Source organism: Callorhinus ursinus, unplaced genomic scaffold (assembly GCF_003265705.2).
Source record: "Callorhinus ursinus isolate GAN/ISIS: 27379988/994484 unplaced genomic scaffold, GSC_fseal_2.0 scaffold5, whole genome shotgun sequence".
In the NCBI taxonomy this organism is placed as follows: domain Eukaryota; kingdom Metazoa; phylum Chordata; class Mammalia; order Carnivora; family Otariidae; genus Callorhinus; species Callorhinus ursinus.
The window spans coordinates 61,522,566-61,548,467 of NW_027397067.1; the positions used below are offsets into that span (position 1 = coordinate 61,522,566).

The window sequence follows — 25,902 nt, forward strand, 5'->3', positions numbered from 1 at the left end:
CTCATTCCACAAAGGAAAAAAAAATTGACATTCAACTCTCCTTAAGAAGGGCCTAGGAAAGGTCTTGGATGGAAAACAGGATAGAAGAGTAAAATCTATTACATATTCAAACCTGCTGCTATGAACAGATGAACAAATGCAATCAATTTTAAGGAACAAGAGGTTTGCTTGCAAGAAGGAAGCCCCTGGAAGCCACTCTGACCTTGTCCCCTTCATGGGGTGAGCCTGGCTCCTAAAGAGCCCCTTTCACCTAGTTCCAGCATGGAAAAAAAAAAAAAAAATGTGCACCATTCCTGAGAAGACACTGACCAGAGCAGGAGCCCAGGCTCGGCTTGGGGTAGGGAAATGCCCCACTGTGCCCAGGGCATGACCAGCACAGGCTCTGACACCCAGGATGGCAGGAGAATAGCAGTGTGGACAAAGCAGGGTGATTTTCAGTTTTCTTGGTATTACTCAGACTCCCCAGTGTATGCTGCAAATTACATTAGCTTTCGGAGCAATAAACACTTTTCCAAAGCAAATACTCCAAAGGGAGGCCACAGATGCCCCTGTGGCATTATGTGAACACCTCAGAATCACCTCAATGGTGTGCCTCATCAGAGGACCTCTGCTCTCCTTCCAGCGAGTCTGTAATTCATGAGTGTGCAGTTTTCTAACTCTTTTCTTAGCTCTTTGTGCTACTGTGGTGTAGCCTCAGGCCATCACTATCTCTTCTACTTCCAAAGGTTTTAATCATCTCCATGCTCCCCCCACCTTTTTCCCTACTGCCTTTAAAAAAAAAAAAAAAAAAAAAAGCAGCTTACAAGGGGCACCCATATGCCTAGAAGATTTTCTCCTTTCAGAAAGTTTAACACTTTCTGCACCAGATAAGTGTAATCCCGGTTTTCTTCTTCACACATCCTTGCAACACTGATGCTGGTTGGGTTGCATGTCTTGAGAACCAATGCCACCGGCGCCCAGTAAACTGTTCACATTTCTAGAATGTTCTGTAGAAGATTTCCCCTACTCGGTCACTATCTGATTTCTAACTGGACTCCAGAAACAGGTCTTCAAAGGATGCTACTGAGTGTGAAGGATGGGAGGACACTCATTAACCACATATCGCTGAAATGATGGAAGACAAGCCGATCTCTGTGCCAAGGTGGGTCATTCCTCCTCACGTCAGTTTTCCTCTGTGGACTTATGGGAGGAATGGAGGGATTTGCTTGGGCATGGCAGAGCAGGTAAAAGAGGGTTAATTGACATATCCCAGTACAAAAAAATTCAGTTTTGTCCCATTTGACCAATTATACCTCACCAGTAACAGAAGAGAAGGTCAACAGAAGTGTATAAAGGACCATTATTCAAGAACAAGAGCCAAGGGGTCTCACTTACCTCTAGTGTAGTTAATACAATCTTCTCAACTGAAGAAAAATAAGCCTCCCACAAGAATTGTGTCTGCTGTCTAAGTGCTAGGATTTTATCCTGATGAATAGACCTGATTGTAGAAGGGATCTGTAACACAAGGTGAACACATAATAACTATAACTCTCAAACAATGAGATGCCATTTGATCGAAATAACCCACCTGGGTTAGGTTTTTATACTTCTTAGCATTCAGGTGTTAGTGTACAGATTGGCTAAAAATCACCAACCCCTAAGTTGAAATGCCCTTAACAGGCGTTAGGTACAAACAGTACTTACTGGGGATCAGCTTTAACGACCTTTAATGCATGGAAGTTAAAGTCCCCTCTAAGATTCGGTAACAGCTTATCAGTTGCTTAGGGTCTCACAAATCCTCAGTCTTAACACATGGACAACCACATTCTACACAGAAGGGAGCTATCAGCTTTGGGGAAAGGCTGAAAGACATTATCCCCCAAACACTTCCAAGACATGCCCATGCCAGGGACTCCAAATGATCTACAAAGGGGCTTTTAAAGGAATGTCTCTGAGCCTCTCCATTTAATCTGTAGCCGGACAGTCACTTCTATGTACACACACCTGTGACCTTACCCCAAGGACTCTTCTGCTCCCCGACCTCTCTTTTTGGCTTGAGCACTTACCCCGATCTACCACGATGCGTCAAACATCATACACGTCCAGCCATCACCGTTCTCTACCAGGCTACATGATTTCAAAGGAGAGAGCTAAGCCCTGTCCATCCTGCTACACAGTTTATGGCCATAAGAATGGCTTTTATATAGTAGTTATTCAAGAAATAAGAGTTGAATTGAACATGGCCAGTTGAACCCACCATAGGGATATCATTATTTTTACCAGCAATATAGCTTTAATGGTTAAGCATGGGGACACAGAAATTAGACTAAGGTGGGAATTCTTGGTTCTACCATTTACTAGCTGTGCTTTCTTGGGCAAGTTATTGGATCTCTCAAAGATTCCATCTCTTCGTTTATAACATGGGGATACAGTACTAACATCAGAAGGTTGTAACGGAGATCATGTAAGTGCCTAGCACAGTGCCTAGAACATGGGAAGCTTAATTAACACAGCAAATTATTACTACTGCTATTATTATTATTGACATAAAGGTGTTGATAATGAACGTTGGACCAATTGCTTAATGTCTGTACGTGAACTTGTTTGGATCTGGAGCTCTGACATGTACTTCCTGGGTTTCTGGTGAGTTTGCTGGGCTTGCTCCCTATCTTCACCTATAGTTCAAGGTCTATTTCATTTATGGAGTCTATACTCTTAGAGGAGATTCCTTGTGATTAGCAACTGCCCTCTTGTGCTCACCTCTTTCTGCATGCTTGCTTCGCTAATGCGTAACTAATCAGACAGACATGGGGGCCTGGGCTGGAGCAGGAATGCTCTGTTAGCGGCTTTAATAAGAAAGTTACTTATGGCATTGTGACTAAGCTATATCTGAATTTCCATGGAGGGTAAGGAGGTGGTAGCAAATTTTTTTGACTCAAGACTACTCCACAGAGGAGCAATGAAATAGCCTTACAGTAAGAACAAAAGGACAAGCTCACTTGCCAAAGCAGATCCTAGATCTGTGGCCCAAAGTGTGTATCTGGATACCCAATGCTGAAGAAGCATGGAGGCCACGGGTAAAGGAGAAGCACTGGCAGGCAAATGTTAGCCAGAAATTAGAACTCAAGGTCAAGTGGAAGTAAAATATCCTTGGAGAAGGTAGAGAAACTATCAATGTTATGGATCCTTGATAAGTCAAGGACAATTTATTTTTATTTACTCAGAAAATTACCTAGGTTGCCAAAAAAGACTAGAAAAAAGTTACTCTGCTCAGTTTTCATAATCATGCCTTCTTCTAAATGTCAGTGGCCTATTCGAAGAGTCATATAAGTTGGCTTCATTGTTTTGTCATGATCACAAGAAGTCCATTAGAAAAACGCCAAAAGCTACTGTGACTACATAGTCTCCAGAAAACTAGGTAGGCTATGGTTATGACTGAGTAAAGGGAATACCATGTTTTTTTTTAAGATTTTGTTTATTTATTCTAGAGAGAGAAAGAGAAAGAGAGAGACAGAGAGAGAGCACATGGGGGGGAAGGCACAGAGAGAGAAGAGAATCTCAAGCAGACTCCACGCTGAGCATGACCTGAGCTGAAACCAAGAGTCGGATGCCCCCCTGACTGAGCCACCCAGGCATCCAGAGGGAATATCACACATTAGCCTACTAATATATTCCCCTTTTTATATAAGCCACAATTTGATGTTAGGACATCAAGTGAACTATACGCTGCCCATTTGTATGTACAATATAAACGATAGCTCTTTGCAAAGTGCTCTGGAAGAGAATTCCAACTGCCTGAAAAGATAAGAGTTCCAGGTTTTCATGGCATTTGGCTATTGGTTATTAATCTGCTTGTCCTGAGAGACAGGTATACGAGAGTGATAAATTAATTCCAATTTGGTTGGATTGTTCAGCGTTGCAGAACTCAGCGAAGTCTTAATAAAAGGTCATGTATGGTAACAAAACTAATGGAATCTACCAAAATAGATACAGGAAAGCAACATTCAGCTCTCTTGGTGACATAATGACAAGAATATATGCAAATAAAAACATCGGAGCTGTTCTAAAACAGGAAACAGAAAGTTGTAACATAACAACAACATCTCTTGGAGCAGACATTTGGGCTCGGCGCCGGCTCTTCACCACGACTATCAATGACGGCACAGTCGCTGTTCAATATGGAGGCAGCTGGGCAAAGACAGACTGCATACAAGAGGGGCAAACACCAGCAAGTTTGGGTGGGGACAGGACAGAAAAAATCTTCAGAGGCAAGGCCAAAACAACTGCTTCAGAAGGTGATATCCACACCAGCTTTGGTGAAATGGTAGGAAGTGGACAACCACAATTCAGTTTCCTGGAATGCTCTCCTCTCTGAGACAAACTCCCAAGTTACCCACGTCAAACTCACAGTGCGCGTTGGTGTATAACTGGAGAGATTATGGCTGGTGTTTTTTTATTCCTTTTATGTCCCAAGTTTCCTTTGATGAGGATGCATTCTTTAAAAAAAAAAAATCATAAAAGGAAGGAGAAAGGCAACATGGGAAAGAACTACACATATCACTTTTGTCTGGCCTTTCATGAGTCAATGTTTTCCACACACACCCTTCGGGCCGGGGAGGATTTTGCTAGGTCACGTACTCCTCTTTCATTTTGGAGGTCCCAGGGACCACGGAGATCACATACCTGAGTACCAGAGGGAAGGAATGTTCTGGGGGCTGTGTTCAGCCTGGCTTGCCTAATTCCCAGCCCTCTTGGGTACAGATACCTCACTGTTACTCTAGGAAAAGAACTGGGCTACTTCATCAGCCAGCTAGCAGACTGGCCGGCAGCAGAAGCAGAATCAACAACAGAGTAAGGAACTCAATTTTCTTGATATTAAAAAAAAAGAAAAAAGGAAAAAAAAGCCAGGACATTAAAAATCATTCTACAATATTTGTGGTAGTTCAAGTACATAATGCCATCAGTGAAAAACATTAAAATACTCTATAATTTTAGAGAAAGGGGTATGGCAATTTATGTGGAACCTAAAACATTATTGCACAAAAGGGCTTCAGAAATCCTTAGTGGGGGCGCCTGGATGGCTCAGTTGGTTAAGTGTCCGATTCTTGATTTAGGCTCAGTTCATGATCTCAGGGTTGTGAGCTCAAACCCTGCATCAGGCTCTGCCCTGGGTGTGGAGCCTGCTTAAGAGTCTCTCTCTCCCTCTCCCTCTGCTCCCTGCCCCACCCCGCCCTCCTGCGCATGCTCTCTCTAAAAGAAAAAAAAAAGAAAAGAAAAAAGAAATCTTTAGTGACCGACAACTGCTGCCCTTAGACTTCTCTGTGAGTATCATATTCCTCTCCCTAGGCAGCTCGTGAGAAGTTCAAACTTTTCTTAGGCATCCTTGTTGAAGATTAGTTGACCGTATATGGGTAGATTTATTTCTGGACTTTCTATTTTGTTCTATTGATCTGTCTTTCTCTATGGCAGTACAATATCATTTTGATGACTGCAGCTTTGTGATATACTCTGAAATCAGGAAATATAATGCCTCCAGCTTTGTTCTTTCTCAAGACTGATTTGGCTATTTGGGGTCTTTTATGGTTCTATATGAATTTGAGAATTATTTTTCATTTTCTGTAAAAAACACCATTAGGATTTTAATAGGGAGTGCATTGAATCTATGGATCAATTTGGGTAATATGGTCATTTTAATCATATTAAGTCTGACTTCTGCAATATAGGACAACATGGATGAACCCTGAGGACATTAGGCTAAGGGACATAAACCAGTCACAGAAAGACAAATACTACATGATTCCACATACATGAGGTATCTATCTAAAATCGTCAAATTCACAGAATTAAAGAGTAGAATGAGAGTTGCCAGGGTTGGGGGTGGGGAAGAAATGGGGAGTTACTAAATCAGAGGGCACAAAGTTTAAATAAGATGAATAAGCTCCAGAGATGTCTAATACATTGAACCCACAGTCAATAATAATCCTGCATTTAAAAATAAGAAGGTAAATCCCATGCTAAATGTTCTTGATACAATACAATAAAATAAAGAGATCCAAGTGGCAAAAAATACATTTAAAAAATCATTTCTTTATTAGAGGCTGCTCTTTTAAATATACATGTTGAAGATAACACTGCTCAGGCTCCCAGACTGGATCATTTGAGCAATGATAACACTAATTATAAGAATCAACCCCCGAGACCTCCCTCTTTCTGAAAATTAACCTGAAGGCCATTACAGAAATAGGGGAAAGGAATATGAAGTGGCAGGATGGTACAAAAACTCTCTGGTACAATTTCTAAAAATTCTGGATATGAAAGAGGATGGACACACACCTCTTCTCACCATCAAAGTTCATATCCTTTACCTGCCACTCCTCCTTTGCCAAATATCTTCCCTGCAGCGGGGTGTGTTTTGTGTGGGAAAGTGAACAATGTCATATTAAATGACTTCATATTCGCCATGACACAGGCGATTTTCTCCTGATAAAATTTCTTTTATAGAGCTGACCTTTTGGATTCATCTTCTTTGAAAGTTTGGACGGGGGCAGCAATAATCCACTGATGTGCTGAAGGCCGGCACCCTTCCTTACCTGTAATAACAATCTCTCATCGCCTATGACGGCGGCTTGGTTCCAACTGATCACTTCAGAGAACGGCAACTCCCACCCGTTGCTGAGCATCACAGGGATACAGGCAGCCTAGGTGAAGAAGGGGGCTTCGTGAATGTGAGGGCAGCGGCAGGGGGAGCCTTTCCAATGGGAGGTGACAGCAGGACAAGCCCAACTACTGGCGTTTCTTACTCGGATCACTGCATGGATCCTGGGCTGCTTGGGCCAGAAGAGTAAGCTCGTATGAGTTACCGAGTCGCGGGAAGGCTGTACAGATAGAGCCGAGATTTTAACGTGTGCAGGCCTTGCCCTCGAAGGCTAAAACCCCATTTCTATTCTAGTACATGGTTTGGCTGACTTTACTGCCACGGAGACAACTGGCCTCGTTCGAGAAGTTTTATTGAGGTAACAAAGATCGTCCACCAACAGCATCCTAGCCTAAAACCAACCTTGAATATAAACGGTTTTGTCAAGGTAACTGCCACACGTCTGCTTGGGGGGTGGCTTACCCCACCGTGAGGAGCAACACAGGGTAGAATGGGGGTTGGCCCTCCTGATGAAGCATGCTGTGGACTGAACTACTACCGGGTGTTCCCCTTTCCCCTGCGGTGCAAACATCGGAGCCAGAACTTTGTTCCGTTCACTGTGGACGGATCCAAACCACTGTCGTACCAACATCCTGCTTGCACAGAGATCTGTCAGCCAAGAAACGCCAGGTTAAGGACCCAATTCTGGGTCCAAATAACTCCTAATCCAAAGCGGAGAACTACTTGCTTCATGCGACATCCCACAGAGGCAACGAGAACATTAGTGTTAGGGTTATGCTCCACAGAACACACTGGAAAGGGCCTTAAGGAGAAGCAAGCTCTTCAGTTGGAGGACACGGCAGAAGGATGTACGTTAGGAAGCACTGCGCACAAAAGCAGACTCTGGCAAGGTGCAGAACATAGAGGGGGAAAGAACAGAGAAGCCAGGAGGCAAGGAGTGGAGGAGAGAGTCGCTGCTGAGAGTATGCTTTCTCAAGATCACGTGGTTGAGTGCAACTCCCAGGTGCAGGAAATGGGCACAGGTGTCTCAGCAGGTCTTTCTGCACAGTGAGGCTAATGAGCAGATCCCCCCCACCCCACCACCCCGCCACAGGCCCCAGAGCTGCAAAGCCTGGGGATAGGTGGGCCAAAGTGAGGAGCGCGACCCCCTGGGCATCACTCTCGGAATTTAGAGGGCCCAAGAGACGACAGACTGGGGTGGGCAGAAAAGACAATTTGCTTTTGGGAAGCACCACCAAGAAGCCATTTTCTTAAGTCAGTGCTCTTGAGACTGGCTTCCAGGCAGGGCAGTGTCTCTGCAGGTTGCCAGCCGAGGCCACCGTTGGGCAGTCAGATCTACCCTCCGTTTGCAAACGTGTCCCCCAAGAACGTATCCTCCCTGGTGGTGAAACCATTTAATCTTCCCATGTCTGAAGACATGGAGTAAGCCCTCCTCCCCCCACCCCCCACACCCCTTATACAAAGTGTTGCAGATTTTCTTGGGAAAACAGACTTCAGGTGTTCAAGGCAAACTGTGCATTCTGTTTAGATCCCAGCAGAAGGGCTAAGGTGAAACCCACCCCGTCTGACTTCAGTCCTCAGCCCTAGTCTGGGGAGGGTTCAGAGTCTCTTACCTGCAGAGCCTCCAGGAACCTGAAGGACCCAAGCCTGCGACCACGAGGAACCAGACAGAAAGTGGCATTGTGCAGCATTTCCCGATAATCATACCTACAAGGAGAGGAGGAGCAATCAGCAAACGAAGACCCATTAGGAGTGGGGGATGAATGAACATCTGTGGGTGCACACCTGCATGAAATTACCCAGAGCAACTCAGGAAATACGCTGGCTGGCGTGCAGTTCTCACGTCCCCTTTGTGGAGGTGGGGGTGTTGCACGAGGGAGAGCACATGTGAAATTTCATGGGGGACAAGGCAATTAGGGGTACATAAAAGACAAGTCTGATGGTCCCAGGAACAATTTGGCTTGCCTAGGTTTAGCTTCCAAAAATCAGATTTTGTGTTTTGATGAAATGTCTTGTTCCCAGAAGCTTTAAAAAAAAAAAAAAAAAGACCACAACGTGTTGTTCTTGATGCCATGTCATTCAGCAAAACTAAGACTGTCCTTGTTCCCCATCCCATGCTATTAAAAACTACTCAGGAAACCTCCATTACAAGGGCACAACAACATTCACTTTCTCTTTCACGCTAGAGTTTCTACATTTAACCAAGAATATTCAGCTACGCCAGACAAATACTCCTGTTATAAGAATGGTTGACACGACTTACAGGGGAAAGACAAGGGAGATGGAAGGAGCTGGCCTAAGAAATGGGGAAATAAGAATAACAAGAGAAAAAAAAAACAGAGCAGGGGGGTGCAGAAAACCGGGGTGCAGAAAACTGGGGCGGGGGAGCAGAAGAGAGGATTGTGGCTTTTACTCAAATACCACTTGGCGGTATCACACGGTTTTTGCACTCGAAAAAAGGCAAAATATAACACGAGCATCAGCTGTCTCTTTCTGCTGGTGAAGTGCAGGAAAAGCAAGGAGCATTTCATTTTGTTGAGGGCTATCACTTTAAAAGTGATACCTACAAACACATTCCTAAACACACAGTTTCAGGTTCATTATGAGTTTAAGCAAACTTGGGAAGCCAGAAATGGCTCCTGTCCTATGAAAGCGTGGATTCTGAGAACTAAGATGAAATCACTCTTATTTTTCAAGAGGTTCCAATGTTCGGCAGACAGGTGTGGCTTTGACAGTAGCATATGTCGCCAGAATTTTCTGACTCTAATAGTCTAATTTAATCATAGCCTCAAGGCATCAGATTCTTCCCTCCTTGTTTTGGGATACTGATATATACATTTATATTTTTAAAGTCCACATCTATTTTTATATTCTCATACAAACTAGGCATATGGGAGTAAGCCAATTTTCAATTATAAACCCGTCATTAAGAAGAGACATCATGCAAAGGACCATTTGCTTAAACAAGCTTGTACAACTAATTTGCACAAGAAAAGGTCACCGTGAATGGATTAAGATTATCTCCATTGAGAGTAAAATAAAAACCCTCGCTGCATTAATTAAACTGCAAAATAGACTTGAAAGTAGAAAAGATTTTCAAGAGGGCTCAAATTTGGCTAAATAAGAAATATTAAATTTTGATGGTAATGACTTCTTTGCTCACCAAACACAGGGAAATAATTGATAAGTATTTTCAAAATCAACTGTTAAAAATGTTGGGATCTCTACCTAATGAATGAAGAGGGGAATATGTATAGACACACACACATACACAAATATACATATAAACTTTAAACTCAAATTGTTTTTAATATAAAAAGGTCAAACATACTTTAGACTACAGCAAAGTTTAATAAATGCCCAGAACAGAAACCCCTGAGGGACTAGCACATAAGGTCCTACATCCTCATCATTAGGCTGCTAAAAATGTAAAACCCTATTAATGTTCTGGATGGTAACAAGTTTCAAATTTGCCAGTTGCAGAATTTACTTTAGGGAAGGAGTGGAGGTAGAAGGAAGGCAGAAAACTTATAGCAAAAATTCAAATGACAGTTATTCTAGGGTGTTGATTTTTAAGTGGTGGTAGAGAAGCAGGATTTGCTGATGCAGGGGATAAAGCTTACACGATTGAAGCTTGTGTTCATTCACGCAACAGGTAACGGGAGACCTGGGATGAACATTCTTGCCCCTAGGTAGCTGTGACATTATGAATGAAACACATGAGCTCTCTGGGACTCAGTTTCCTCATCAGCAAAATGACGAGAGATTGTTTGAATGTCCCGTTATTCTTTATGTTACTTCTAGGTAAGAAAGAATGTCCTTTCAGAATATCTCACTGCTCCAAAGGTTTCCATAACCCTTGCACAAATAAGTGTATGTGTGTCTGTATGTATACATAGGTATCTGCTCATGTGTGTACCATGTATGTTTGATGTTTGTGTATCCCTAGAACCACATAAAGACACATACAGGACATGTACACATAAAACTTAAAACAGTGATTTTCAGATTTCCAAACATGCTCAGCCCATGAATCTGCAAGGGGTCAGTGTCTCTAGGTGGGCCACACATGTGTTTGGTACCCTTCCACTCAGCCCTTCTATGGACCCACCTCTCCATTTGGATGTGCTCACACACCCCACATCTATCCCCTTCTAGATGCTTAAACTCATTCATTTTTTTTCATCATTCTCTCAAGAAACACAACATTCCAGGCCCTGTTCTAGTCCTGCAGAGTTGTGCGGAGAAGATCCTACTCTAGTTGCTAGACCTACCAGAGAATCATCTGATAATTCAGAAAGGCAGATGAGAACGGAGGGTGTAAAATCTCCTGGGGGTGTCTGCATCATAAAGTACATTCGAGAAGGCTGGCCTTGCACAGTGAGGCACTTACTCTGTGGATACTCTCCTTAGCAAAACAATTTCACTGATAAAAATTATAAAAACATTCATTAAAAGTTTCTGGAAATTGTCCTAAGAATATAATGACAAATGGAAAAACATTTGTTCAAGAAAACGTACCAGATCTTGGCAAGAACAGTGAGCGTCTGTGGCATTTGAGCCATGACCTGCTCCATTACCAACCCCTCCCAGCTCCGCCTTCTAGAAGCTCCATCTTAGACAAGTTCAGTCAAGAAGACTGGGCTCCCTCTCCTCCCAGCTGCCATCAAGAAAGTGAAAAGACAACGCACAGAAAAAAGAAAATATTTGCAAATCATTGACCTGATAAGAGACTTTGTCCAGAATATGTAAAGAATTCTGACATTCAACAATCAAAAGACAATCCAGTTTGAAAACATGCCGAGGATGGACTAGATATTGTTCCAAAGAAAATACACAAAGTGCCAATAAGCACGTAAAAAGATACTCAACATTATGAACCATTAGGGAAATGCGAATCACCCACGAGGATGGCCACCCTCAGGAGAACAGCTGCTGAGGAGGCTGCAGAGAAACCGGAACCCTCACATATTGCTGGTATGAAGGTAAAATGGTGCGGTCAAATTGGAAAAAAGTTTGGCAGTTTCTTTTACTAAAACTAAAAATGGGATTAGCATATGACCCAACAATTGCACTCTCGGGCATTTATCCCAGAGAAAATGAAAACTTATTTTCACGCAGAAACTTGCCCATGAATGTTCACAGCAGTTTTATCCTTAATAGCCCCAAATGGGAAACTATCCAAATGCCCTTCAATGGGTGAACGATTCAACAAACTGTGGCACATCTATAGCCTCGAATACTCAGCAATAAAACGAAATGAACTATTGATACACACAACATCCTCAAGGAAATTATGCTAAGTGAAAAAGCCTATCTCCAAAGGATATATACTGCATTATTTATTTATATAGCATTCATGAAGTAACAATTGTAGAGATGACATGTTAGTGGTTATCAGTGGTTAGAGACGGGGGGGAAAGGGAGGGAGAGAGAAGACAGGTCAAGTGAAGGGGGGCAGCCTTCTTATAGGGACTCATTCTCCACGATTAAGTTTAGAAACATAAATCACATCAAAATCATAAACTTCTTCAAAATAAGAGATAATTAACACATGATATCCTAAGCAAGAAGGTAAGTAGATAAGGCAGGCAACTCATCTCAGAGAACTTTCAGCTTTAATTAATAAATGGTTTTGTTACCCTTTTCAGATAGGCATTAAGCTCCCCAATGTATAGGTGGTGACACGGAAGTTAGAACAGTTCTCATAAATGACTGCAAAGAAAAATGCAATAAAATGACAAGACCTGAATTTAACCTAGACACCAGGAACCACTCTATGGCCATAATAATTTTCTCCTTAAAGTTGTACAGAATAATGGATGGGATACACCCCATTTAAAATGGGCCATGGAATAATGCATAACTGAAGTCCTTCCCCTCCACATGAAACGCATTTTTGCTGGCGGTAATTCAGTGCACCTGGTGGGGGAGGGGCAGTGAGGTGGGGGCGGGAGTTCTCCAAACGTGTTTCTCCCCATCAGGAGCATCATTTGCACCACCTGGGAACCTCGTAGAGCTGGGCATTCCCAGCCTCACCAAGGCCCACTGAGGCAGAAACTCCGGGGGAAAGGTCCACACTTCTGTTTTAACAAGCCCCTCCTCGTAATTAGGATGCATCCTAAATTTTGCGCTAAGAGCTCAAAAAAATTTTGAGTTAAGAGGTTAGGAATACAAAGCTTAGTGAATAAGCAGATTTAGACACAGCCAAACCTGGGTTCAAATTTCATCTTTGCTATTTCCAAGCTGAGTGATTCTGGGAAAGGTATTTGTCTAAATCTTGGCTTCCTGGTTGGCAAAATGGAGATACTTCTACTATGAGGCTTAGACGATACCACTTAACTCAAACACAGGCATATCATAAACAATCCATAAATGGTAGCTATTATCATTATGGCTCAAGGAAGGAAACAGAATATACTGGAAAACAGAACTGACTTGTTAGAAGACGTGGCTTGAGGACTTTGGGTTCTGGATCTACCACTTTCTATAGGGTCCTATGCAAATGGAGTTCGGAGTTCTCTGTACATCAAAGTCGTGAAGGTCAAATGAGATCATGTCCACGTCCTATAAACTGCCACGCACTACGCAACTGCAGGTTATTGTGGTAAATGACATCGGGATGAGAGGAATAAAAACATTAAAAAAAGAAAAAAAAGTAACAATGAAAAAAGAAAGAAAAGAAAGGACTGATCCCCAAAGACAGAGCCAGAGAGAATTGTGGAACAGACCCTTTAAAATAAAATGCAAAGAGAAGCTGGGAATCACAACAGAACAGCAGCTTCTAATTGAAAGCGTTTTGCCTTATTATCAAAAGCTGCACGGACAAGGACGCTGCTGGTGCAGGGTGCCTACTGATCCTCCTGCGCGGCCCACAATTCCTCCGGGGCGTGCACAGTGTCCACGAGAGCCTGCTTTCTGCTAATCAAAGAGGGTAGGCCCGAAGCAAGTGATCCGGCCCCTCATCTCTGTAGTCATACAATTCTAGTTTCCCCGTGATGTTGCTACAGTTTGTCTCAAGTACCTATTTGTAAAGTAATTGAACATCTATGCTATTTGTTCTCTCCAGTCCCCATCCTCATAAGTACTTAATCTTTGCTTACACCCAGGTTTGAATCACGTCCCTTAAGAGAAAAAGAAAGAAACCAAAAACAATTTATGATTGCTGTAGTTCCATAAAGTACACTGGAAGAAGGGAAATAAAATAGCTTCCTCATCACCTCCTCTGGGCTTTCTTTTATTCAATCAACAAACATTAATTAGTTGAATGCCTACCATGCGTCAGACACTACTCAAGGAACTGCTGGTCCAGTGAAAAGGCAGATGTGTTATTGCTATTCAGTGAGGGAATCTGATGATCAATGATTGTTATTTAGCAGGAGGATGGAGGCATGAGGTGGATTATGCGAAGAGAAACAAGAACAAGAACGACAACCTGGCTCTGGTGGGGAGACTGAGAAGCACGGGTGCCTCCACGAGTAAGGGAAACTGAGCTAATTATTAAGTGAAGAGCACGAATCAGCTTGGCAAGGCTGAGAGGAGGGGCAGTGGGAATTTTGGGGGGGGTAGAAACAGCACAGCAGGAACAAACACCAAGACGAGGGAAGCCACAACAGTTTGGGGGAGGGGGAGGGGGGGGGGGGGGGGAGGGGAGGAAACTGCTGGTAGGGGCGGGGTCCCCGTGGGCAGACTATGTGTGGTATCTCCTGGAGCTCAGACGCGATCCTGTGCAGTGGTCGAGTCACCGAAGGGCTTAGCAGAAGAATGACACTTTCCCAATGGCATTCTTAGGACCTGCTAACCTTGCCAACAATGCAGGTCACAGCTCTGGAGCCATTAGGGCTCCAACTCCGGGCTTTCTGATTCTAAAGGGTGATTGCCTTCCACCACGTCATGCTGCCTCTTTGGTCAGCTCACACAAATGCAGAGACTGCAAAGACATTTCTTTCTTTTTTTCTTTTTTTCTTTTTTAAGATTTTATGTTTAAGTAATCTCTACACCCAACGTGGCACTCACACTCACAACCCCGAGATCAAGAGTTGCACGCTCCATCAACTGAGCCGGCCAGGCGCCCCTGAAAATACATTTCTTATGGAGCGAAGTTCTAAGCAGTTCACCTGGTTTCGAGCACTAGCCACAAATGGTTACCACTGAGAGGACCCTTTCTCCCTGACTCAAAACTCTGCGTCACGTCCCACCAGCCGTTCAGTCCAAGATGGTGCTCTGTTTTTTATGAACCATGTTGGCGTAGACCCTTTCTTGGACTTGACAGACTTAACACATAAAATCTCAATTATTTTTGAGAAAACCCAAAGTCCATAACACGTAATAACATGAAATTGGCCCAAGACATAAATGTGAACGGAGAAACATACCTTTCTAGTTAGAAAATGGGTCCAGCTGGCCCCCAGAGGACGGTTATGTGATGCCTTGTAAGCATTCCTACAGAGGTACAGGCCCCTGCGGTCTCTGAGAATTCATGGGACACACTAAGCCTGTTTCTCAGCCAGCAACTCACACAGCTTTTGTGCCCACGAATGAGCTCCATGTGTTCCGGCGTCGGGCAAATGCCGAGAGCTAACTCACGTGCGGTGCTGGACCGGGCTGACCAGAGGGGTGGCAGCCTCGGGGATACGCAGCAGCCCGCAGTCAGAAGGCACTCGCTATGTGGAGGTGGTGATTTCTCATTCCGGCGACGCCTGCCTTGAGCAGTGCCTGCTGCTAGAACCTCGGGGGCACACAGTCAGGTCCCACGGTAGCACTTTCTTACAATGCTCCTCAGAAGGCTCTTGCTGGTCCCGTGCTGTGCACTGCAGAGAGCAGTGGTTGGCCATGATGAGGGATGGGTGGCGACACCCACCCTTTCCCATTTCTTGGCTATCTACAAAAAACCATCTCCATTTTATTGTCCATTTAAAACCCATTTCAGTATAGGGAAGGGAGGGAGCTCTGGCTGGAGCACGAGGCCCCAGGGGAGGCGTGGACTCTTGCACACACACGGTCTCACTGAAGCCTCACATCCATGCCGAGAGGTAGGTATGGTTATGCCAGCTTCCCGTGGGGGAGAAGAGAGAGTCAGAAGACACTTCGAAGCAAACACCCTGTCTGACTACACTGGATCATAACCCCGTATCATGTCAAAATTCCCCCACCCCATCTCTACCCTAAACATCTACTGACAGCTCAGAACTTTAAACTTGGACTTCGTGGTAATCACCACCTACGTAAACTAACAAATCTAGCATGAACCAGGGGCACCTCTTCCTTCAACATGGGTAGAAGACCATCTTGGTTCCCTCTCATTAAATAGCAGCTCAATGGCGAATATGTAAAAGCAAGTGATAAAATATGACAGCCATTAAAGGTAACAATTATTTTTTTCTAAAGATTTATTTATTTGAGAGGGAGGGGGGGAGGGTCAAGGGAAGGGAGAGAGGGAGAGAGAATCCCAAGCAGACTCCCTGCTGAGCACGGAACCCGATGTGGGGCTCGATCCCATAACCCTCAGATCATTACCTGAGCCAAAATCAAGACCATCTGACTTCACCAATGGAGCCACCCAGGTGCCCCTAAAGGTAACAATTATAATAACAATACCCCTACCCCCCTACACTGATTACAAGTTTCCTGCGAGCAGGGCAACAACCTGGGCTCATTATTGTACTTTACCTCTACAACTACATGTGAAATGGCCCCATTTTACAGATGATGAAGTAGAGCAACAAAGGTTTTACGGGGCTCATATGAGAGCGCATACTGTGCAGAATCCACAATATGCTCTCTTGTCTCTCAGAGCTACTGAGAAGGAGTGATATGATGACAGCAAGGTGAAAACGAAAGATTTCTACTGCATTGGGCCGGGTGACATTGATCTCAGAATGCTGTCAGGCGGAGACGATTGGAGCATCAGCTTCCATGCTCAGCAACATCAAATTTCAAACGGTCCCGAGATAGATGCACCTCTGGGACACGTGGGTCTCAACAGTTCTCTGGTCAGAAAGAACGCATTTCTGGAAATGCTACCTAAAGCGTGACCTGGGAACAGGGGGGACAGAAGAGGGAGGGGCAATAAAAAAAGCCAGCAGCAACAATGACCTCGCGTGGATAAAATGGGTCTGCCAGAGGTATACCAAGGTCTTGGCTGCAGGAGCTAAGTGCCTGTGACAGGCCCGAGGTCATTATCTTACCATTAACTTTCACCAGGCTCTGCGCCAAGGAGCCTGGCTGAGGGGAACGGGGCCAGGGAGTGTGGCCCGAAGCTGAGAACACCAGCACGGAGCATCTGTCCTAAATGGCAGCATCTCATCAGGGACAGGAACAGGACAGGGACAACTCCCATCTCTCAGGGAGCAGGCAGCAGCAGGGGGCACCTCTCCCCAACACAACTGTCCTTCCTTCCTCTGCTTTTCCTGTACTCCCGGAGGACGCCTCCTTGGATCCCTGAGTCTTGGCCAGAGACCCGCTCGCGGCTCACACAGCGCCCAGGGCTGACCTGTCTATTGCTCATACTGTATTACATTGCCTATTTTCCTGTCTTCTTTCCCTAGACTCCAGAAGACAGAGCCATGGTCCCACTTTCTGTTGAACCAGCCCCAACCTCCCCCCCGCCGCAACCCCAGGGCCCGGCCTACAGCAGCCACTTGAAAAATAGTAAATGGATGGCAAATGCTCAGACGCTCAGCATCCATCGGTTTGCATCTAGGTGTGCAGGGGCTGTGAGAGCAAGACGGAGACCAAGAGGGGCAAGCCCTTCTTCACGACGATCACCTCTATTTAGCCATGACAACATGTCCGGCTTGTGGTTATGCCTGATCTTCCCGGGATGATCTGCACTTCTGTGTTTAGGCTGAGCCGAAGTTAGAGAACGGAAAACGGTGTCTTTTATTTATTTATTTTTGTCTTTCTTTTGTACACTTCCTACCCCTTCTTCTCTGTCTTTAGTTCTAAAGCCCTGGCAGCTTGTTAAAAATTTCATTTTCTTTCTGCACACTGGTGAGGGTGGGAAATGTGCTTCACCGGCCCTGATAAATAGCATTATTTGCAAATCGAGTCACATGTGCAGTGCTACTCAAAGTGAACCCTCACCTGGCTCTCCTCCACGTCTGAGCTGAAGAAAAGCAAACAAATGGTAGAACCTCCGCCTGGCTTCCTAAGGATAAACACTGCTTTGGTCCAAAGGCAATGACTCCCCATCCCCCAAAGAAAACTGGGCTCAATCCAGCGTTCTGACCACTTCCCTTCTTGAGCCAAGACATTCTTTCCTGCCCGGCCAGACTTGGTGAGTCCTGGGATTAGGAGGATGTCTGGAATTCCTGCTGGGCTGTTCTCGTCACCAGAGCAGGCACTACCCAGTGGTGGTGAATAGGACATGCCCCTGCATTTTTTGTCAGCACATAAGCCTTTCGTCTGGTCCTTGCACTTAAGTGATTATAAAATACCTTGAGAATCCAATTACAGTTAATGAAATGACAGCTGGCTCGGCTAACCTCACCTTCCTAACTCTGCTCCTATTTTTGCCATTCCTGAGGTCTACCTTCTGACTTGGACAGTCAGGGCCAGCTCACTTCTGCGCCCTTCACGCTGAATCAGCAAATGAGGACTCCTAAGTCTGCGGAGGTAAAGATGGTGCATCCTCAAGAAATAATGGGACACCAACATCATATGAAAGCTGCGTGAAGCTGGTCAACTATGAAAAGTTTCTTTCCCTCTGGATATGTGAATGTATAAATGTACAGGTGCATGTGTGTCCCTGGGACATAAACATCTGTGTTATGGTTGATGACCTGATGGCATGTATTGTTTATTTACCAGATCACTCTCCCATAAGGGTTTGGTCAGTGGAGACTGGAAAGGCCCATAAATCCAGATTCTGCCATTTCCTATGGCAGAAGAACAACAGTGCCCTGGGGGAGAGAGTCTGAGCTCGGTGTCACCCCTCCCTTCTCCTCCAACTGGCTCTGCTTAGCCCAGCTCCCCTTGAGAAGCAGCTAAGGAGCTAGCCAACTCCTAGGTGGCCTCATTTTGGGAAAGGCCTATGGGACAGAGAAAATTTAAGTACCTAATAGGGGAGGGGTAGACCAGGTGGCCCTTAAGATGCCTCTTGCTCTGATATTTGTTCACTGGACAAATGAATCCTGAACAGCTCCTACGTGCCAGGTAGCACACTGAGCAGAGGGGAAACAAAGATGCAAACACCCGATGGTTTTTGTAATTACACTGAAACCCCAATCTCTGCACGCCCCTCTTTCCCAGATCTCCTTAATTCTACTCCTTTGGGTCTCCACGTGACTAGAACAACAAGAAGCATACTCTGGTTCAAATTAGTTTCAGGTCAGAATAAGTCCAGTCTTATAGGTTCAATTCATTTTTTTCCCAGAGCAACCAAAAATACCCTTAAAATGCTAACTCCAAGGCTGAAAAACCCCCAGTGGCTCCTCATGGCACTTAGAATAATGTTCACACCCCTCACCCTGGCCAACAGGACTCCATGAGAACTGGCCTCTGCCCATAGCATGCCCCTCTCCTCCCCTACCATCTACTGCTAGCAGCTTCTCTACACACAACTGGCTCATTACCATCTCCTGGACTTGTACTTGCTATGTCCTCTGTCTGGAATATTCTCCCCAGTCTGCCCCAAGATGCACATCAGCATTCAGAGAAACAGGCCCTCCTCAGAGAGGCCCTCCCAGACCAGCCTGCACTCACTGTCCCACTGGCCTGTTTCCTCTGTCTGCTTGTTTTACCAGCTCACTCATCTTCTCCCTAATATCATACACATATACCGTAAAAAAAAAAAAAGAGTTTACCTGCTCTTTTTCACCACTGTGACCTCAGCCCCTAGACCTGTGCCTGGACCATGGTAATCTTAAGAAATGTTTCTTGTTGACTGAACACCAGATCTCCTCTCATTCCTCAGGGAATAATACCTACGAGGTCACAAAGTGTCCAAGTCGCTGGCCACGTACGCCAGGATAACTCCTAGGACAACTTTCTAAAAGAACACAGAAGAGCACAGAGAAATTTTCTTCTGTCTTTGTGTGTGTGTGTGTGTGTGTGTGTGCACGCGCGTGTGTGTGTGCAATACCAGCCTCACTTCTCTGATTACTATTAAGATTCATCAACTGCTCTAAATGCCATCTGCTATGAAAGCAAAATCTCATTTAAAATGTCTTTGGAGAAAAAGTTTTTTAAAAAAGAATGCCTTTAAGAGAGGTTTATGTAGAGAGATAGAATGAAAGCTGCATGAACATTAGAAAGTATAGTTTCTGGTCTTGACTTTGTCATTAATGGTTTGATTTTAAACAAGGTGCTTTGGTTCTAAACCATCTCATTTGTAACATGGACCAATCATGCTAATCTTAACTAACAAGGTCTACTGAGGATCTAAGGGGACAGAGTACATGAGAACTTCATGTAAACTGAAGTGCCCCTGAGAACTTTACGTAAACAGAAGTGCATAGGAATATCAGAGAGCACAAGGCAAGGGCTTTCTTGGAACGGTCATGAGGGGGTCATAATGTAGATGATGTCAAAGGCTTGGCATTGTTTTGATTCTTGTCCTTTTTTTTCTCTAAAAGATTTTATTTATTTATTTGAAAGAGAGAGACACAGCGAGAGAGGGAACACAAGCAGGGGGAGTGGGAGAGGGAGAAGCAGGCTCCCCCCCCACCGCCCCCGAGCAGGGAGCCCGATGCGGGGCTCGATCCCAGGACCCTGGGACCATGACCTGAGCCGAAGGCAGATGCTTAACGACTGAGCCACCCAGGCGCCCCGCTTGTCCTCTTTTTTGAGTCCCAAATTATTATGGCCTATATCCCAAACTCAACCAATGCTTCAGAAGTGCAGATCATTTTCCAAAAGAAGCATCTGGAATAGCTAATTTGTTAACAAAGCCGATGATGAAACACACACAATCCTGGAAGGGTCTGGAAAGCCAGCCCTGATTCCCAGGGCTCCACTGTGTGAGTTCTCAGCTATTAGCCAATCGGTCCATTTTCAGGGTATGCATCTGTGATGAAGATGGCTCAGAACCCTTGGCTATGGGGCCCTTAAGGAGAGAGCAACTTTGTCACGTGGACCGTCTTGTTGCTTAGTTTCCACTAAGGTATGTTGGCTTTTCAATAAACCGTCAAGTAAAACTTGGCATCAAAACACAAAGTGAGTAACTTCCTTTGTAGAGGAGCTGACAGCTCGGCTGTGTGTCCGACAGATAGCTGCTCAGAGTCGGCTCCAAAGGCGACTGCGTCCTCTCGGGAAGGGAGCTGGTACCACTAGGGTTTACCACTGTCTGAATTCACCCATTTGCTCGTTTTACCAGCTCTCTCGCCTGATGACTTTGACCAGCCACCAGGCGAGTGAGCTGGTAAAAGGGGTAAAGTCAAAGCAGTATTTAGGGGAAGATCTTTAAGGAAAGTTAACCCTGCAACGCCCATTGACCACATCCCTCTCCACGACTGTTGGTTTTGGAATTATAAAAGTTTTGGAGGTGTGAAAACATAATTGGAAAACTTTTTTTTTTCTGCTTAAAGGGCTAATTGATTTCACAGGTGTTTAATTATCATTTGCTGTGAGGTAATACCTTGTAGCGCCATAAAAAATGGATTTAATTTTCGAGTGCTTGCAAAACCACTGCCAAAGCCAAGTGAGAGCTGAAGCTAGATAATTATTCTATAAATCAAACACATTGTCTCCTTTCTTTGAAATTTTTAATACTTGGAGATAATGATATCTGACAACCTTGAAACGAACATGAAAAGGATTTTCTTGCCACGTGCCAAAAGGCAACCACTGGAGCATTTTAGGCAGTTTGGTTCATTAACAATGACTCGGGCAGCCTCGAGGTCCTGCCTGTGGGCTCCCAAAACATGCCAAGGGTAAGGGCATTGGTGTATGTCAAGAAAGAGTATTCTCTACCAACATCAAATGGCCACACGTCCAGTAAGGTCCACAGAAAAACAGGAATAAAACCCAAACCACCCTTAGCACCAAAAACTGCCTGAGAACAACTGTACCTCTCTGAGCCCAAACTCAGAGTCCTGAAATGTGGAAAGTGGAGGTTTTTCAACTTGATCAATGAATACTTTCCTATCTCATGCTTACGGCACAACACTCGTGCTTTCTGAAATAACAAGAGAGAGAAATCATGAAATTAAAAAAAAAAAAGGTGTTAACAGCTGGAAGGCACTGCCAATATCATCCACTCCAAACATTCCAGATGCAAAAAGGAAAGCCAGGAGAGGTCAAGTAGCTTGCCCGAGATACCACGACCAGGGGTAGAAGCAAGGTAAGAAAAGGTGAGTTCCGAGCGAACAGAGAAAAAGACAGCTTGAAAATAGATCTGGAGTCCCAATCTCAACCAAAATCTAAAAATAAAAGAAGGAATTTTTTTTAAAGGGGGAAAAAAAATCATTCCGTAAGAGGGGTGGCTATTTCTTCAACAGAGCCCAGTTTCCGAGGAAATGCTGAAACTGCCTTAAATAACCGCATGGGGGTTTTAGTTGGTGCCACGTTTAAAATTTTTTTTCTCCAACTTTTATTCAGAAGCTGCCGAAGTCATAATACATTCCATTAGATCAAGGGTGCTTACGTGATTTCAGAAAGTGGGGTGATTTCGTGGGGCACACACAATGTCCGCGCTATTTAATTTAATGCACGCCCCACAAATCACTAGACAGTATGGATTTTCAGCTGGTTCGAGTTGGCCTTTATAGTAATGGTTAAGGTATTAGAAGGCAAAAGGCAGTATAACTGGTGCCATTCCTGGACACTGTGCTTGGGTCCTCATGGTAAAAGTCTAAGGCCAACACGCGTGGGCAGAGTAGGCAGGGGAAAACGTAGGCAGGGGAAAGTAGGATGGACAGGCATTCTCAGGGACTGGCTTGGAATTGCAATGGAAACTCTTGCTATCAGTAAGAATGAAGATAATAATTAGAACTAACATTTCTTGTGCACTTATTCCATGCCCAACCTTTTGCAAAGCACGTTATAGCTGGCCATTTGATCTTCTGACAACCCTGTGAGGTAGAGAATATTATGTCTCCTACTTTACAGAAGAAGAAATTGAGGATTATATCTAAGTTGTCTACATTCGTTTAATAAGCAGGCAGGTGGGATCTGAACTCAGGCACTCTGACTGTAGGGCCTAATTTATCATATGGTAGCACAATGCCTCGCTTCTAGAATGCTTCTTGGAGATGTCCCGTGGACTAGGTAAGTGAGCTCTGTCTTGAGGGACACCAGGGGAACCCCTATGGAATCTCCTGGACTGATTCACGGTCTTCTGGTTGGAAATAGGCCTGGCACTGCACCGGCTCTTTTATCTGGTTCTGAATTAGAGAAAATGTCCTTCCTGGGGTCACCTCCCTTCTCAAATATTACTCCCGGATCCTGGGGAGTAGACAGAGCAGGTAAGAAACAAATCGCTGCTCATTTGCTATATTTTATCCCAGAAAGGACCACTTTTAGAACATAGAGACCTCAAGGCCTCGTTCTAAGCATTTATATAATTTTACGTTCCCCATCCACCGCAAGGCTTTGGTACCAAGACCCACAACCCACCTTTTAGTTAACTAGAAAACCGTGTGGAACCCCTCCAATGTGTGCAGGTCCCTAATCCCATATGAACAGGACAGGGAAGAGACAAAGAATGAACACTGCAGGAGATACTGGTATCTTGTTCATGCACTTACTTACTCATCCATCCACCCATCTACCAATAATACTTATTGTGGAGGCGCCTGGGTGGCTCAGTCCGTTAAGTGTCCGACTCATGATTTCAGCTCAGGTCATGATCTCAGGGTGGAGAGATCCAGCCAGGCGTTAGGCTCCTTGCTGGGCGTGGAGCCTGCTTAAGGTTCTCTCTCCCTCCCCCCTAATCCTCCCCCCTCCCTCTTTCTCTCTCTGTAAAAAAAAAAAAAAAAAGAAATAATAATAATAATAATACATATTGTGAACCTACCTAAGAACCAGGCATGCCGTTGTTAGGAGCAAGGAATACATGGTGAGCAAAAATTCATCATCGCCATCATCACATTTCGTTACCTTGTGGACTTCTCCCTTGTTGGGGGGACTGATATTAAGTGATTTTTAATGAGAGGAGAGACTAATGGTACTCCAAGAGCACACAGAAGACAGTGACCTTGTCAGGACAAGGGGACTGAGCTGGGACCTTAGGGTGAAGCGGGCCTGGGGTTGAAAGGAAGCACAGTGAGCAGTGTTGATGGCAAACCGTCAAAGGCCACCAAGATGGCCTGGGTGCAAAGACTGCCAAGAACTTTAAAATACGTTTGGGCAAGCAAAACACACATACAACAACTATTCATCTCAACAAGTCAAAAACATCTTGCTGCGACAAAGACTAACTCTCAGGATGTTTGTACAAAACAAAGGCTGGGGCTTCTTACTGCCTGGAAACAGGAGTGTGGTGAAAGTCGGCCCGTCTGGATGGATGAGCGCTTCCTGTGAAACCTGCTGATTGTACAGAACGTTCTAGAGTCCACACACCTGCGAAGCAATGGCACCGGGCAGCTGGTCTGAACCCGCGCTAGAGACGGGAAAGCTGCGGCAGGAAGGAGCTATCACATCCCGGTGAGAGCGAATGAGCGCCCCCTGCGGACTGCTCCATCCATTTCCCCTGCTCTCCCCCCAGGACAGGCCAACTCACCTAGTGTAGCCCCTTATTTACGAGAGCCACAAAATTCTACAAGCTCTGTAGAGATTGTGCTGAGTCCCTAAATCATCATATTTTCACAGTAATTAAAAGCCAAATTCCCCAACTCCCTAAATGCGACGAGCAGCTTGAATGCCTGTATTTTGCCCTAACGGAGAACATCTCTAGGGTGAAGGAAATCATGAGAGGAAAGACAGAGATGCCATAATCGCAGAAAGGGGCAGCCTCCCAGGGCAGGGGACGTGGGCCGAGAGGAGAAGGAAGCCAGGGCTCCCGCTGGGAGGGCGCACTCGGGAGCTGCCCCTGGGGGCTGGCTTCTGTCCAGCGGCCTCGAGGGCTGCCTGCTGGCGGGCCTAACCCAGGGCCCGTGGCCAGGAGAGGCCCTGTGAAGGCATCTCTCTGCCACTGTGATGTGTCCTTCCTGCTGATTTAATACTCCTTCAGGTGAGGGCGTGAAAGAGGGAATTTCAGTTATTAAGGCATTAGTTTGGGTTGGAGCCGGGAACAAAAGAAAAGCCACCACTGGGCTTTGCCCAACAAAGACATGGCTTTCATGCATCTGCCTCCTGGACTAATTTAGGGATTATAGGACCTACCCAAGAACCTCTGACACAGCAAAATAAAGACCATATTGTGAGGCCAGACCAGAGCAAGCCACTGCCACCTGGTTCTTTAAGGCTGCTAATCCCCTTAGGGGGAAAAAAAAAACCCGGAAGAAAAGATGGGGGGACAATCTACATACATATTCCAGCATCACAAAACACATTTTCCATTCTTTGAGTCAAAATCCTGCCTTCTATAGAAAAAGAAAAAGATGACAAGAGTCCAAGGAAGGGCTCCCAGCAAAAAAATAAATAAATAAATAAATTCATTCATTCACTCATTCATTCATTCATTGCCATGCAGGAATTACAATAATGCTCAGAACAGAGCAACTGCCACAACTGATACACTAAGCATTGTGCTAAGGGCTCGCTGCACAGTGGATCACAATCTGAAGTTAGTACAATTATCCCCATTTTACAACTGAGCACGGAGGCTGACAGAGGTTCAATAATCTGCCCAGACTTATGTAGCCAGTAAATAAAGACAATTGGAAATCAAATGTGGTCGGTCCAAACCCGAAGTACGAGAACCTGCCGGACTGTCAGCCGTGTTTTGTACCTGCGGTATCTGGTGTCTTAAGAAGAAAGAGGCACAAGTGAGATCCTTCACAGCATTAGCACTGAAAATATTCTGATGCTTGTTGCAACAGGTAATTCAAATAAAGTATTACCAAACCTTAACATACAGACCTTACGTGTAGGCTGACATTAAAATGGCTTATTTCTAGGTTTTTCCTGATTGTATCACTCTGGATAAGTTAATATATTTGTTGTCTGGCTTTCTCTCTTTCTCACGCCTCTGCTCTGATAGGATGCGAGGCACTCTCTCACGTGTCTGAAATCATCCTGAGCCGAGAAAAACCAAAGTAAACTATTGGTCTGTTCAGTGTACTTGACACCATAAAATCAATCCTTCCGTGCTAAATAACTCAGGGATGAGACACACAGGCACAAAACCCAGCGAGCATTCAAACTTTCCCTTTGTGGATTCAGTG

The 25,902-nt window shown here is 44.8% G+C and overlaps 1 protein-coding gene across 1 annotated transcript in view; it reads right to left on the reverse strand.

The window, feature by feature from the left end:
* The window catches only part of EXT1 (exostosin glycosyltransferase 1), a 279,964-nt gene that overhangs the window by 26,277 nt on the left and 227,785 nt on the right, over window positions 1-25,902 (reverse strand). Inside the window, exons 2-4 of the mRNA XM_025871029.2 lie at window positions 8,248-8,341; window positions 6,570-6,677; window positions 1,375-1,494 (exon numbers count right to left, since the gene is read on the reverse strand). Of these exons, the coding sequence (XP_025726814.1) occupies window positions 1,375-1,494; window positions 6,570-6,677; window positions 8,248-8,341 (322 nt within the window). The remainder of the gene's footprint in view (window positions 1-1,374; window positions 1,495-6,569; window positions 6,678-8,247; window positions 8,342-25,902) is intronic.